This window comes from Phasianus colchicus, chromosome 1, assembly GCF_987193195.1.
Source record: "Phasianus colchicus chromosome 1, bPhaCol1.hap1.1, whole genome shotgun sequence".
Taxonomy (NCBI): Eukaryota; Metazoa; Chordata; class Aves; order Galliformes; family Phasianidae; genus Phasianus; species Phasianus colchicus.
This window is the reverse complement of record NC_143436.1, coordinates 126,978,912-126,995,810: the sequence shown is the minus strand read 5'-3', so window position 1 is coordinate 126,995,810 and position 16,899 is coordinate 126,978,912. Positions and strand designations below refer to the sequence as shown.

Genomic DNA, 16,899 nt, shown 5'->3' with positions numbered 1-16,899 from the left:
CCAACTGGTCAATGAGGATCCACTGGATTAACAATTCATAAAATTTAACAAAAGCTTACCATCTTCCACGTTGTTCATTCAAATTCATAACTCAAATCCAACAATAAGTGGCTAGTCGCAAAAATCCACATCCTCTTTCTCTCTTTACTCTGATAAACATCCTATAGCTGATAGTAACTACTATATGCAGAGTCATACATCTCAATAATTGGATGATTTCTGCTTCTTTCTGACAGTTTTTTAATGCTAAACATTCTTTCCACCTATTGCAGGTCCAGAATGACCAAAGGGGAAAGAAGCCTCAAGCTCAATACATCCATTTACCTTCCCAAAATTGCTAGATATTAATCAAATGTCAACATATAAACTGTTTATGACTAAGAAAAATGGGGACAGATAATGATGTGATTCATTTTCCATAGTAACATGATTTCATTGTAGTCATAGGAGTTATAACCTTCATCTAATTGGGAAAAAAAAATAAAAAACACAACACCTTATTGCATTAGTTTCTATATAAGAACATCAATTATGAAAAAAAATAATAGTGATTCTATCATGACTCCATTGTTATCTCTCCTCAGATTTCAGCTATTTGTTTCCTTACAACTTTGTCCATCCACGTTCTAAACTCCAACCAAATCCAAAGCCCTAAGGCAAATGAGGCTAACAAATGAATTTACAGTGCTTAAGATCAAAAATGCCCAGAGGCCTGATTGGAATGTTTTTGTTGTACAAAGATATTAACAGTTTAAAAACATCACCAATTCACCATAGATGATGTATAGCCTTATACCTATGCTTTAAAACATGAGATATCATGTTTGTGGGTATGAAATGCATGTTCTTCTTTTTTTTTTTTTTTTAATAGAAAAGGCATGGAGTGCACCCATAAGAGGATACAAGGTTTTCCCTGAAGAATTGGGATCATTATTTAATCTAAAACACATGTAAGCAAATCACACTATTGATAACTCAGGGGAACAGGCTGCCACCAACAGAACCTACGTCTGGTTGAAAGCTCTGCAGAATAACATGATAATGCTCAGAAAGCAAAAATACCTCTTTTCTAACAATTCATCAGAGCGATTGGTCACGGTTAAAGAATCTAGGAAAAGATAAAAAGAAAAGCAAGCTGCTATCATCCAGACACAGCTTAACTGCCTTCACCCTGCCAAGGTACTTTTAGTAAAGAACTGGACAAAACCAAGGTGAATAGAAGTTAGCCAAATGTCAGCACAGTTGTCTGACATGGTGTACACTTGTGTATCCCTAGTCGAGAACAATCAATTTGCTTGCATTGGGCAGGTAAATGACAGCACTATGAATTAATTAGACCTTCATGGTAAATTTTCTTGGAGGTGTTGCTTGTAAGCATTCTTCCTGAAGAAAACTGAAGAATTTTCAAACCACATTTTTTAATGAACTACAAATAAAAATAATTAGCCTTATCAAATCAGGTAAAACCAAAGCAGCTCAGAATTAGCTGACATTAAAACTATTTACAAACAATTCTTACTATTCCCACTGTATCCATGACAGAGCAGTCCCCTATTTTGAGTCCTAGTTTCAATTAATTTACTCTTTGGTCTCAATAAATCAATAAAGTCTACAATCTCCTCTACTTTGACACAGTTTCTTTTCCCAGCTTTGTCTTCCCCAGTGCATGCTTACTGGAGGTCATCTTTGTCCGGCTTTCTCCCTTTAGAGCCTGTCTCTTCATTTGCTTCTCCTTCAAGTTCTGGGCCATAACTTCCTCCATTAATCTCAGCTGCTGCCAGGGGATTTACTCCTTTTGCAGACTGAGCCAAGTCACTTCTGTTTTAAAAGATGATAATTCAAAATACAAACCAAGGAAAAATAAATAAATGCTAAACATGCAGTGTTCATAAGGGTATTAGATGTAGATGTTTTCCTGTATTATGTTTTTGATTAGTAAGTATGTTTAAATCATTTAGACATCAAATCTCTTTGATAGTTTAGAGAAACACTGATGAGAATACAGTTAAGAGAAATCAATGGAAATTTTTATATGAACTCTAGGCAGAGATTGTTCCCCAGATCTAGAAATACCTGGTATTCTTCCTGGTGGATGAAAATGAACATAGCCTATTTTCAAGCTTTAAGGGTCCTCTTACCTTTCAACACCCCTAGTTCTCCACCTTCATATCCTGTGATCTCTTGGACATTAAAGGATCAAAAAAAAAAAAAAAAAAAGAAAAAGAAAAAGAAAAAGAAAAAGAAAAAGAAAAGAAAGAAAGGGGATACAACTACATTTGGGCTAGCAAGTTCACAGCATTCTTCTTTGCTGACAAAGGCTGCATAGGCCCAGTGTTTATACATGAACCTGATCCAGCCGAAATCAACAGTAGGCTTTTCATAGACTTCAAAGGTTTTTGAGATTTAAGGCCTTATAAGGCTTAGCTATGAGAAAGATGAGAAAATGAAGATGCTTGGTGTAAACTCCTAGTCAACAAAGCTTTTGGTGCGAGATTTATATTTGCTAGGCAGTGATTACTTAAAAACATTTTGAATGCACCTTTTCTTTTATATCATAGTCTTGATCATTAATAGTACCTCTAATTTTTAAAAATACAGATGCAAAAATAGTCATACTTTGTTCCTCTGTTTACAGAAGGTAGAGATGTATTCAAATCCAAACAATCACAGAAAGCAAAAAGTCACACGGAACAGCTAAAGGAGATGCAGACCAGCTTATGAATAATAATCTCTATTTGCAGATACACACAAATTCAGAACTCAGTCTTAAGAAATTTGCCCTTTGCAAAATGACAAATGTTCAGCATCTGGGAAATCAGTTGGTTTTCAAGCTGTCTGAGGAATGTATTGTTGTTGGGGTTTTTTTTGGTTTTTTTTGTTTGTTTTTTTTTTTTTTTTTTTACAGAACGCTTAAACCCTGTAACAGACACAATTCATATGCAGACAATAGTTCAATAATGCTATGAACAGCACCTAGTGTATAACCTATCTTTTCATACATTTTTTCTCTGCTTTCAGTATTAAGTGCGCTTATGTTGGATTTGGAAAAGGATTTGTATTTGAAAAAATCCCAGTATTTCTCTTTCAGAAATTTTCTAATACTTTTCAAAAGTAACACCTCTTTTCCCTCAACATACACCGTTGACATTAAAAATATGCCTTGCCAATATTTTCTACGCACAGAACATCTACCTCAAAATGCAGTGCTCAAAATTATATTAACAAATTAGAGAAATCAAAACTGCTAGATAGCAATGACCAGGCTCTATAACCTTTGAGCTCACAGTGACTGTGAAAGCCTTCACTAACGCCAAAGAGATTTGAGTTTGGTCATGAGAAAAAGTCATACTAATTGGGAATCAATTCCACAATGTAGTTCCTCAACACCTAGAATAGCGTAGGTGTTTTCTCTAGCTGTAGCCATCATTATTCAAAATGAACATTTAGTCTTCAAAAATTTTACATAAGATCATCTTAGAAGATCTGTGCATCTCTTGTTCAATGGCAGATCTCCATAATATGAGCACACCAAATGTCAGAATAATTATCCAGACCACATGCCATCTGAACAATAAAAAACAGAAGAATAATCTAGAATTTTACAGTTTTTTATGATTTCATAAAGTAACAGCAAATGTTCAGATCTGTCTATGGAACAAAATTAACAGCTGTGTGCTTGTAAAGAGACATATGAAAGTCAGAATTATTTAACAGAAAGACTATTTTTGGAAAGGAGATGAATACTGAAATGGCAATACAAGCAGATGGCACACATTTCCTAAGTGGTAACATGTAGAAAAGATTATGAACACGCCCTGGAAGACCTACATCTCAGTGCTTGGGCAGCCTGTGAACTGAAACTTAAGTGTTCCATGATTAAAATACAACATGCCTACTAAGCAGCATTACAAAAGTAGTGCAGGTTATTTTCAAAAGACACTATGAAGTATGATAGCTGCTCCAAAAGTAATGTCTCCTATTTTATTACATCGGCCCACGTCAGAGGCAGATGTTGGTGGTATTACAGCAGAGGCTTCACTTTCCTGCCAGTACTTCATTACAGAATCACAGAATTGCAGGGGTTGGAAAGGTCCTCAATAGATCATTGAGTCCAACCCCCCTGCTAAAGCAGGTTCCCTACAATAGGTCACACAACTGAAGTTCAACAAGGCAACAAGGCCAAATGCAAGGTCCTGCACCTGGGTCAGGGCAATCTCAAACACAGATACAGACTGGGTGGACAACGGCTTGAAAGCAGCCCTGAGGAAGATTTGGGGGTGTCAGCTGATGAAAGATTCAACATGAGCCGGCAATGTGTGCTTGCAGTCCAGAAGGCCAATCATATCCTGGGTTGCATCAAGAAAAGAGTGACCACCAAGTTGAAGGAGGTGATTCTGCCCCTCTACTCTGCTTTTAGGATACTTCACATGGAGTACTGCATCCAGTTCTGGAATCCTCAACAAAAGAAGGATGTGGATTTGCTGGAGCAGGTCCAGAGGAGGGCCACAAAGATGATCAGAGGGCTGAAGCACCTCCCCTGTGAGGACAGGCTGAGAGAAGAGAAGGCTCTTCAGCCTGAAGATTAAAAGGCTCCAAGGAGACCTCAAAGCAGCTTTCTAGAACCTGAAGAGGGCCTACAGGAAAGCTGGGGAGGAATGTTTTGTAAGGGCAGAAGGAAAAACAGCTTTGAACTGGAAGAGGGTAGATTTAGACTAGATATTAGGAAGAAATGCTTTACTGTGAGGCTGGAACACGTTGCCCAGCAAGGCTGTGAATGCCCCCTCCCTGAAAACATTCAAAGTCACACTGGATGGGACTCTGAACAATATGGTCTAGAGGGAGGTGTTCCTGCCTATAGCAGGGGGTGTTGGAACTAGGTGATCTTAAAGGTCCCTTCCAACTCAAACCATTCTATGATTCTGTGAATATAAATCTTAAAGTGACAGTTTACTGGATTGCATCATTACTGATGACAAAACATGGTGTCACCTCTACAAGACAAAACGGTTGCCAATAAATTGGCAAAATGTGAATTCCCCATGGAAGAAAGGTTCCAGATCCAACTGACTCAGCTCTCAGCAGGTAAAGTGATGTGCACTGTCTTTTGGGATAGGAAAGGGGTGATCCTTCTGGACTTCCTGGAACCCAGACAAACCATAACCTCTGACAGCTTTGTAACACTGATTAAGCTGAAGGCTCAAAATTCGAGTCAGGTTTAGTAGAAAACTTTTCTTCTGTAACACAATAACCCCAGGCTCCATGCCAGTTTGAAGACCATGGAGTACACTGCCAATCTTAGCTGGATTATCATACCAGACTCATCATACAGACCAGATTTGGGGCCTTTTGACTTTCAGGATGATGAAAGATGGACTGTGTGGGCAACATTTTCCTAAAAATGATGCTGCCAGTACAACATGCAGGCTCTTGTTCAACTCAGGTGAAAATGCATAGCTAATGGCAGTGACTATGTTGAAAAGCAGTGTTTTGTAGTAGAGAATGTGCTCTACTAAGCAGTGTTATTGTGCTCTTTGTATCTGTTGTAGTTCACTAAGAAATAAATAGGAGTCACTACTTTCAGAGCGACCTATGTAATTTAAAGTTTTCCAATTATTCAAGACAGTTACAACAAATGATTTCTTCATGATCTTAGTCTTTTCTGCAGCAGGGCAGAAAGAGACATACGAACCCTAGATTTTTCAGTTTGGCCTACAGCTTCCATCTGGAATTGATTGCAGGTTTTTGCAGGTGCAATCACTTCAGAGTTACAAGCAATTTGAAGGCAGATGTGCTGGCATTTAGACAACTAACTGCCTGACTTGTAGGTAAAATCTGGCACTGCCTATCTAGAGGTAATCACTTGCACATTATTTGCTCGAAGGTATAAAATCTGAGAACTTTTAATTGTTTCTTTAAAAGAATTGCCTGGTTTCCCTCAAAAACTTTAGTTGTTCTAATAGGCCATACTCTATTCTAAAAAGTTAGAATGGAACTCATCTAGTATTCAAGAAGTTTAGCTTAGGTATGAATGCAGAACCCCTATGTGATCAAGTTAATCCATACTTGTTGGTACATTTTTCAACAGTGCCCACCTCAGTGAGTTTAAAGCAATACCTCATACCTCATGAATGATAATTACAATTCTGGATTACACTATATGTATGTGTGTATATATATATGTATGTATGTATATATATATATACACACACACACACACACACATACATATAGTGTGATATGTATGTATGTGTGTGTGTATATATATATATATATATATATATATATAAAATATGTAGATAGATAGATTTCCATCTTAATAATAAATTAACATATTTGCCAAGATTCAGTTCACAGCTGAAGGCTACCAAAACAACTACAGAGATATGCAGATAAGAAAAAACTAAGGGGAAAATAGCACGTACTTGGATTTCGCACTAGCATTTTGTTTTTAATGCACAGACAACCATAAATGATCATTTACGATCATACATAAACTAATACAAGAAACTGATAACACTGAGAGTGCATTTAAAAGCACTATATCTTTAAGATGTAATTACTCCTATTGTCTGTTCCTGTTACTACTTCTGATCCAGTGGTAGGCTCCCCAGTACTCAAGAGATGCAGACTTAGTGGAGTGTATCCAGCAAAGCCCCACTATGATTAAAGTAATATAGCACCTCTTGTAAGAGTAGAAACTGGTAAAGCTTGGTTTGTTGTGCCTGCAATTGAAAAGATTCTGGAGTTATCATCATAATTTATAACTATCTGATGGAAGGGAATAAAGAGAACAAAGCTAAATAAACTCTCCTCAGTGGTGTCCAGTGTCAGGACTAGAGGAAAATGAAGCACAGGAGCTTCTCTCTGAACATCAGAAAGTTTTTCTTTTGTTTGGTTTTTTTTTTCATTTTTTTTTTTACCGTGAAGGTGACTGAACACAAGGAGAGGCTGCTCAGAGAGGTCATGGAGTCTCCATCCCCTTAGGTATTCAAAATCTGTTTGGGGATAGCCCCGGCCAACTTGTTCTAGCTGACCCTGCTCAGGTGGACTGAACAAAATCCCAGAAGTGCTGCTGGAAATCTACTCAATGACTCTGTGAGCACGTGGCTGTGGCTTCTCCCTGTTCCTGTGACTCCACACATCACACGTGGCCAGTCTAATCACTAACTACCAACAACCTCTTGCTGCTACAGTTCTTCCATCCTCCGTTATGTTCCACTATGCTCTTGGCTCCTGACTTGGCACACAAGATGTCCACCTCCACTACCTGAGCCTATTTAATAAGCTGTATGTATAAAGCAGAAAGACGTTTGAAAGGTAAGATATTACAACTAAAATGAAAGATCCACAAGCTCGCGGGTCCAAGTAAACACTGTTCATTCTCCACAGTATTTTCATACTGCACATTTAGCCTATGAGCTTACTCTGACATTTACTCCAAGCTTATTCACAAATAAAACTTTCAATCAAGTTGCTTTCTGAACCTGGCTGAGAAGACAGGCAGTAGAGGTTAAAATCTGAACTGTGCTTTCACTCAACTTGAAAATGGAATGCTAGAGGCCGATGCCATGCCTGCTCCCTCAAAATTGGACAAGTTCATCAAAATGGGACAAGTTCACCAAAACTAATACCACAATGGGATAGGCTATACCCATACACTACATAAAATGTACGTATTTAATAGAGACATAAAATATATACGTATGAAATACACGCATATGATCCATGTAGTGGAATATCTCCCATATTGATCATACACGTAACTTCTTGTGATCTCTGCCTAGAATTCTCCAAATTATCAAAAACTGGAAAACTCTTGGGAACTGCATAGCAAAAAGCAGACATCTGCACCTATTTAGCAGACATTCTGAAGATTATACAGTTTAGATTTAAGTGACTCATTCTTCTTCTAGCTCACACCAATAGACTACATGGAAAACAAAATCAATTCTTTGACTTGTGTTTTGGTTAAAATAATATCCTGCTGAGAATGCACCTTTAAAATGGGCTCATAACTAATTCTCAAACACAACTTAACAAAAAGAAAAGCACCAAGAGTACAGCTCTCTCGACCTTCTCAAACAGAGATAGTGTTCTTTGCAGGGGAAAAGATGATGAAAAAAAACCTTGTGAAAAAAATGAAAAATATCAATTACCACTCAAACATGACAAACAGCAGTTAGAGAAGCAAATGATTGATTATCACTCACCCTCATTCAGTCATTGATCATTGAAGTGCCTTTGGAGACATGAACTAAAATGTGGTGAAGTCCTCCAGCAAGCATCTATTTGCTATCTCCATGACCTCCCACCATTGAGATGGTACCTAAGGCAGTGCTGGGAAATGAGTGGGTCACTTCTTACAAATTTTGTCCTAACTGTGGGATACTACAATTCTTTTCTGATCCTGTTTGAAGGAGCTGGTGTCTGGTTCACTTCAAAGGTTGAATCAGATTACAAGATAAGAGGATATCTCCGAAGTGAAAAGAACTCCAGAAACTGCTGCCAGTTTAGTTGGAAATGGAGGGGTGTGAGGATGGCTGTGTTAAAAGGAGGAAGAGGAGAGAAAATGAGAGGAATATCACACCCTCTAGCACTCTTGGAAGTCTACTTGGGAGAGCATCCAGCGCTCCCTGTACTACACAACTCTCCTCTTTCCCTTCATTAAATGGCAATGGAAAGCTTAACTCTTACAAACGTGAGCACTTTATCTTCTAAACATTTACAGTTTCATATCTTGCAAGAGTTTAATCTCTGGTAATTTAGATGAATTACCATGTGCACGTTGGGGTTAAAACTGCAAGATTTTCACTGATTACAAGAAAAGAGCCAGTTATTAAGTCCTAACTGAGTAATTTGCAGTTTATTTCACCCTGGCTAATTAAAACGTAATCACTATTGTTTGGCAACGCGCATTCTGTCAGCAGTTTTCAGTCAGAAAAGAAATCACGCCAAGAAAACACACGCACATACAAAGAAAAAGCCTTTCACCAGGAACTGGCTTGATCTAAACTGCCTCGTTAGCGCTTCGTTAGCCACTGAAACTGTAAAACAAATAAGTTACAATCTCCTGACAACGCAATAACCGCTCCCGAGATAATGAACTATTTTAACGAGCCCTCCGCTTTCCAAGAGATGCCGCTAAGCGGGGCCCGCGCTGACAGCGAGCGCTTCGCCGCCCCGGACCCGGCGGAGCTGCGGCGGAGCCTCAGCCCGGGCAGCGCGTCCCTCCGCCTGGGGAGCGTCCCCGCTCCGTCCAGCTGGGAGCCAGCCACAGGCACCGCTGAAACGAGCACGTTAAGCTTTCCTTTCCGCGCTTTTTCTTTTCTGCTCTCGGCTTAACCTTAAGTATCTCGCCCGACAGCCCTTTGTGCCAACACCTTAAAGCTACTTTACACCCAAAACGTTGGGTTCCGGTTTCTGATTCAAGGAGACGCACGGGGAAGGCGAGGAGCGCGCTGTATGTAGGGCTGCGCTACCCCGAGGTGGGGCGACTGCGATTCCTAACGGGCTAAAGAACCCTTCCCAACAGGGACCTGGCTGCTACCGAGCGAGCAGCACCGGCCGGTCTGAGGGCTTCCGCCATTCCTTTGGCTCAAACGCTCGCACCGCTTAGAACAGGTGAGGAAGGAAGAAGGGGAAGGCGTTTGTCGGATGGGGAAGAACAGGCAGGCACTCACCTCCCATAGTCGCTTGAGCAGCTTTCAAGGCACTCCCCCACCCCGCTCCCATTCCGTTAGCCAGAAGCGCGCCCGCTTGTTCCAGGGACACCTGCGAGGAGCCGGAGCGCCCGGCCCGCATCCCGCCGCCCCGCGGGCAGCTGACACGCGCGTGCCGTGCCGGGAGCGCGGGCGGCCCGAAGAGCCGCTGCCTCCTCCCAGCGACGGGGGGACCGACGCCGCGGGGCCGTGCCCACCTGCCCGCCGCCGTCCCACGGAAAGCCGTCCCGAAGTTTACCCCGGAGAGCTCCGGCCCCCGCAGTCCTTAAGGCCGCGCCGGGAGGGCAGCGGGGGCCGAGTGTCCCTACCTGGAAATGCTTGAAGAAGGCGGAGATGCGGGTGATCTGCAGGCTCAGGCACCTGGAGGCGCATCTGGCGGTGGAGAACGCCTCGTCCTGCCTGCGGGCGGCGGCGGCACCCGGGCCGGCGGGGTTGCCGCTGACGGCCGTCACCCAGAGGAGCAGGGCGAGGGACGCGCCGGGCGCCCTCCGCACCATCGCTCCGCGGGAGGAGAGGGCAGAAAGGCGGCCGGGCGCTGCGGGCTGAGCTGCTGCTCGCCAGGCGGGTGCCGGGCTGTACTGGGGGCAGACGGCTCCGCGCCGCAGAAACTAAACAAGAAAGTTCAATCATTCAACTCTCCTCACCCCCTTCTCTCCCTCCCCTCGGCCCACAGCCCTCCCCCGCTCGGCGGCGGGCGGGCCGAGGCTGACAGCGGCCGCGCCATTGGCTGCGCCGAGCGGCAGCGCCGGGGCGGGCGGGCGGTGTGGCCGCGGGCAGGTCGGCCGCTGGGAGCGGCGTTCCCGCTGCGCGCCGCCACCTGTGGGCACCCGGTGGGCAGGAGCTGCGTGCCGCGCCCTCGCACGCACGCAGTCACACACGTAGGGGTGAGCGGGCAGCGGCCCGCGGGTGCTGCCCGGCAGCCGGCAAGCGATCCGTAGCAGCGCGCCGCTGCTCGGCCAAGCTCCGGCCCTCCTGTTACATCCAGGGACGGGCGAGGACGTTGTGAAATGACTTTTTGAAGCGCGGTGCGCTTACAGGGAACGTGGTGAGCGTTTGTCTCGAGGTGGAAGCCGTAAAGGCTTTCCTGAGGAGAATTATTAAAGAATGAAAGTGTACGAGTCATCATTCCGACACCTCTGGGTAACAGCTGCTAAGTTAAAATACCGTCTGCGGCTTTAAAATGGCTCCCACACAGTAAGCAGCAACTCAGGTCCCTTCTGCTCCCTCAGCTCCTGCGTGCGGTGGTATGTAGCACAGAGGTTACACGCTGCATTCCTCCCTGCACGTACAATGCACGGACTCCTCCCGCTGCAAGTATGTGCTGCGAGTGAGCAACGGGCTCTGCTCGCACTGCCAGCTCTGGTTTGGGCCTCCTGAACATGAAAAACCCTGAGCACAAGCTGAAATGAGTCTTCAGGCCATTGCAGGAGATGTGGTACAAGGTGCTAGTTGTAGTGGCCGTTGATAGTACTAGCTATAATACTACTGCAGATAATTGCGTAACGTGGTTATCGAGCACTGTATTAAACACAGTATGAAACAAGCATAAGCTGAGTGTGTTTTAGGAAAGTCACCTAAAATCTCATCAAAATACAGCAGTCTTTGACCTGTCTTGTATATTTTTGCACGGCTATGACTCTTTTCTTAGCGTGTGAGCCAGTGTACACAAATGTGAAGTAAAGCACGTACCCTTGTGATTACCAGCATATATCTATACATACCTGCCACAAACCTGTGTGTATGCGTAAAACAGAAAATTGATGTCTGTTAAATCTAGATGGGAAATCAGCAATTAAGCTGCGCGAGCAAGGTAAGATACAACTGGAAGTGAAATAAATGTAGTTTAGATGTTACTTTGCAGCTCACAGTGTCTGAGCTAAATTCTCTTGTCAATTGACTCGAAAGCACTGGAGAGAAGCCAGTAGGCTGCACTCATTCCTGCAATTGTTAACAAATCGCAATGACAGTTTGTGTCCTTCCATGCTGGAAGGAGCACAGTAACCAGAAGAGGTCACCTGCCACTTCCTGGCTTAGAAGCCTCCCCACTGCGTGCACTGCATGAGCATTCTCCGCAGGCTGTTTTGGAAATGAAGCAAAGGAAGACTACCTCAGCAACACCTGCAGAAGTCTTCCTCATCTGTGGAGCTGGAATGATCACCTGCAGCTTTCAATGAGAAGAAGTCGTAGGTGAGCCAGAAATAGTGATCCCAATTCAGACTCATTTCTTGCTGCCTACAAAATCAGTTAGGGTTCTGCTGGCACCAGCTACTGATGAGTTTAGTCTAATTTGTCATCTCTGTGTTGGGAAAGAATAAGGAACCACATAATAGAAAAGCACAGAAGTAAAGCACAATCCTAACACTACTGTGACAAATAGCGATGAGGCCATTCAGGCTTCAGTATTCATAAATTCCCAGTTTCTAACAAACTTTCACACAGATTTTATTAAGCGTTAACTGAATTCTTTGTAACTTTTTGCCTTGAGTCAGGAAAAGACTGATTCATTGTGTTTACAGATGCACCAAATGCTTTCAACTTTCGCCATATTTCAGCAGATAATACGAACTGCCTGAAAAAAAAAAAAAAATATATATATATATATATATATATATATATATACCCATCTATAAATCAGACTGCAGATCTGGAGGGGGCAGATGGTTCTATAGATATATCCACAGTGTTAGTGCCAAAGCAATTTATTTAGTGTATTACAGATTTAAGTAAAAGGGTAGGAATCCTGTTTCTTTTGTTTTACAAAGCATGGCAGCAAAGGGCATAGAACCCTTAAAAATGTAAAAGTTCATGAATACACAGTTTATTCAGTTGCTTGTGTTTGAAAGGTCACAGTTGCAGAGATCATCAGTGCAGCCTGTGAATTTCTTTTAAGTAAGGGCTGACTTGGTAGCACACAAAAGGCTAGCTGTTCAGTGCCAGCAAAACTGAACTCACACAGGTCCTGTTCCCTTGCAGGAGATTAAGAAACAGCCTCAGTTCAGTAATTCTGTGGGTAATCAAAACCCACCATGGGCTAAATATCCAGTAGACTGAAAGATAATGCATATTTGTAAATACAGTTGTATTGAAGAGGTTAATAAATTGGATAATAGAATACATAAATGTGGAAATAAATGAGATACAGAAAGCAAGCAATCTTTATAAAGATTATCATGAAATCTTTTCATTAGTCAGACATTTTTGGACCTTTCAGAAGTCCCAGGTGATAACAGTTGTAGTCTTTTAAGATAGAAAAGATTCCTTTTTTTGAATTTTTCTGAATGCTTCTTGCAATTATGCTTGGATTTAGTTTTGTTTTCTGAGTCACACGTTATTTTCCAGATAACATTTGTTATTTTCTTATGTATAACATGCCTTATTTTTCTTTTTATCAAAATAAAATCCACACGACAGTAGGCATAATGAACACATTCTTACATTTTGACTACTGCTATTTTTTATCAACAAATGAAATTAAATATTCTTTCAGTATTAAAAGTATTAGAATTGGTACCAATACATTATTTCAAATTCAGAATATTGATATTATTTGAAAAAAATACAGGGTTTGCTGTCCTATCTGTACTTCAAACCAGGGTGACATGTACTTCTCACAATGTAAACACAAGCTGTTTAGGAGACCGGCTTCGCAAAACTAGGGCTGATTTTTTACAGGAGACAGCGCCACATACTGGTTTTGCGAAGTGATTTATTTCTCTGTAGTGACTTGGTTTAAATCGACTTTACATCAAGCTGACTGCGCCTTAAGTAATTTTTACTCATAAGGTAATTACCAATAGCAATTTCTAACAGTATGAAAACAGAAAGGAGATAATATAAAAAAATAATAATAATATAATTGTAAGACAATGATTAAGTTTATTATAATAAATGACCCTGAAGTGCCATTCTTTACTGAGTTCTCTCTGGTGTTAATTATGTTATGTAAAAAAAAGATTATAACTTCCAGTAAAATTTTTTGAACAATAATTTGAATAAGCACATTTATTTCCAAGAGCATTTTCCATGTCAGAATAAAATAAAATAAAAATTCTAAACAGAAAATTATTACCTTAACTCTTCACCTTGAATACAAGTTGCTTGCTTGTTGAAGTCTGCATGGATTAACTGGGTTGCATTTCTTTAATTCAGTAGTACAACTTCGTTTGAACTGTATCGGGTTTTCAAAGAGCAGTAGCCTGTTTGTTTTCTCAGTGAATTCATAGGTAGGGATTAAAGAAAAGATTAAATCTCACCTACACTTCACATTCAGTTCACTAGTATTCAGAACATACGTGAGGAAGGTAATGTATTTGAGATATGTACATTAAGTTAGAGATAACATTAGATGTTTTAAATCTATTTTTACAGTGCTTACAAAATTGCAAAGCTGTGGGAGATGGCTGATCTACCTGTGATATTTTGACTGTGATTTCCTGCTAGTGGTGACTCACCAAAGAAACTACAGTAATAAGGATTCCACTCAGTAGTGGTCTTTAATTTGCTGTTAAGCTTTGAATCCAGCCTGTGTCTGCTACTGTTTACTGCTGCTCAAAAGAATTTACCATGTAAAATGAATTCATTTTGAAAAACATTTCCACAAAATTGTTTCTTTCTACAAATGAAACAATGGAAGCTAGAACTGATATTGAAAACTAAATGAATTTGTGCCAGAAATTATGCCTTCTGTGGTCAAAACCTGATGCTTTTCACCAGGAGGATGAAGCAGACTCTCATATGACTGCACGTTTCTTCAGTGATCAAATGCAACTTACTTCCTATGCTAAGGGCAGTTTAGTCACTCTTGAGACTTATTGTGCCCAGCTCTGGGCTCTCAAAGTTTAATTCCTTGCACATGGGATCCCTGAAGTCACACGTGGCATCCCTGAAATAGGTGACTATAGAAATAGAAAATTATTTTGAGGAATAGGATTTTGCATAGTTCTAATGTAGGCCTGTGAGCAAACTTCAGAATATATCCACCTATATCTGGTATTGGTGATACTACTGACTCCTTGGTGAAGAACTGCAGTTCTTTTAATAATACTTTCTGCCAGGAAAAAATCAATTTTTTGAGTGACTGTTTTCTCTTGTACAAGGGAAATCAGTGGTAGGTAGTACAAACATTAGCGGTGAAGTTTAGTCACAGTGAAGCAAAGGACAAAATAGTGGTTTGCTGCTTCAAAAACTTCGTCATCTCTGTTTAAAGCAAGAGTCAACAGATGCCTGTCTAAATATTGCTGGTGAAAAAAAATAAAACAATTCAGTGATTTTAAAATTTGCGGTAGCATCACAACATATATGCAGGAAATACAAGCATAATGAGTTATAAGGAGGGGTCTTGAGGAATACAGTGACATAGCTTGAGAGACTTTCATTCAGCACTCTTCCCAAACATGAAAAGAAACATAAAAAAAAAGCATGAAAGTGCTCATTTAAAAATAAAAAGGATGAAAAATGTAAACTGACATCAACGGTTGGCTATAAGGACAGGATTCTTCACTGCTGAATTAAAACAATGGCATCTTAATGCAGTGCAAAAGAGAAAAAAAGAAATACAAAGGGAGATGACTAGGGAAACATCCTTTGCCCTATTTGGACAAATGAAAATTTTCTATTCTTATATCAAGGACATAAAAAAGAAGTCAGTATTTAGATGGAAAATGATAACAGATTAGAGTTTGAATGCATGAACAAATGAGAAGAACTGAATATGAGAGACACTGTACCAAAGAATGTAGATTTAAACAAGAGATCAAGTCCTTATAATCAGTGATGGTGCCTGAATGATACTCCTGACTGAGGCTTGATTCACAATGCTTAAAAAAAGAGACAAAGCAAGAGACAAATTATGAACATACTGAACTTCAGACCCCCCATAAAGAAAGGTCAGAGGCAAGCAAATGCTATTAGCTGAATGAACACACTTATTTCCTCCCAGGCACTCTCATCTTTTTTAGGGTCACACAGAATAGAGCAAAGACAAGGCCTTACTCCAAATCTATGTCTCCAACTGTTTGGCTCAATGAAAATAGATCTTACTGACATGTTACCTGTTGCCACTCAGGTCATTTAGTCTGTGGTCTTGTTTCAAACAGAACACAGTTGTGATTTTGTGATTTGTACTCGTATATCCCAGATTTATCTTGTGATCAAATTAGAGCATGTTTGTAAAAAGGTATCTACTCTTTATACCAGGACAGAAAACAACGTAGAAAACACATATTTGGGAAAGGTTTGTTTTGTGGTTGTCTTTGTTAAAAACTGCCTACCTCATTTCTAGTCTCACTGCACTTTTTATTAATGTTGAAACACTGAACATTTTCCATCTTTCAGATAGATTAGGACTTTAAGATAAATGAAGCGATGTTCTGCTGTATTACGGATTTTGTAAACCCAAGGCAATTTATGTATTTCCTTCTTGTATTTTTGGTTTGGTTTGGGTTCTTTTATATTTTGTTTTGTTTGGGTTTTTTTTTCGTTTGTTTCTTTGTTTTAGATTTGCACATATTGTCCTGATAATGGTGTCAGTAATAGCATACTAATATCATATCTGTAGTTTGTACGATTAGTCTTCACCTTAAGTGCTACACTGGTCTGTCACTGTATTACAATGTGAGCTCATGTTCATTCGGTTATTCACCAATCCCCAAAAGCCTTTACAGAGATTGACTTTCTAAGAAACACTTTTTGTGTCTTGTGTGTATGACCTACTTTCTGTATTCCTAGATGCACAACCTTGCATATGGCAGCATTAAAATGTATGATGTTTAAAAATGAATTGAAATTACTGAGTGATTCAGAATTCCCTATATATTATTTACCACTTGAGTCAATAATCGTGTCATATGCAAACTTCATCAGAAGTAATTTTTTTATTCAGTTCTAGATTACCACTACACAAACTTAGTAAAACTGAGACAAGAAAAGCACTAAATCCACTAATTTCTATGACAAATTTTCATTTACCATTAGTGTTGGAAATTTGCTATCCATATTTTTTCCCAATCTAAATAATACAAATATGTTTTACATTGATTGTTACTGAATATTAAATTTTAATTAAAAATTCACATTGCAATGAATTAAGTGGTATGTTTTGGACATAGTCTTTCCAAGTCAGATTTGTAATCTCCTCAAAAGACATTGTCAGCTTTCTTTGTATATGTGTATTAAAAAACAT

At 40.3% G+C, this 16,899-nt stretch overlaps 1 protein-coding gene across 2 annotated transcripts in view; it reads right to left on the bottom strand.

Moving 5' to 3' along the window:
- Nucleotides 1-10,440, bottom strand: part of ANOS1 (anosmin 1) — a 127,005-nt gene extending 116,565 nt beyond the window's left edge. For both annotated transcript variants that reach the window (XM_031596120.2, XM_090125946.1), the window contains exon 1: nucleotides 10,028-10,440. In XM_031596120.2, coding sequence (XP_031451980.1) covers nucleotides 10,028-10,216 — 189 coding nt within the window. In that variant the 5' untranslated portion in view covers nucleotides 10,217-10,440. The remainder of the gene's footprint in view (nucleotides 1-10,027) is intronic.
- Between the last annotated feature and the right edge of the window lie 6,459 nt (nucleotides 10,441-16,899).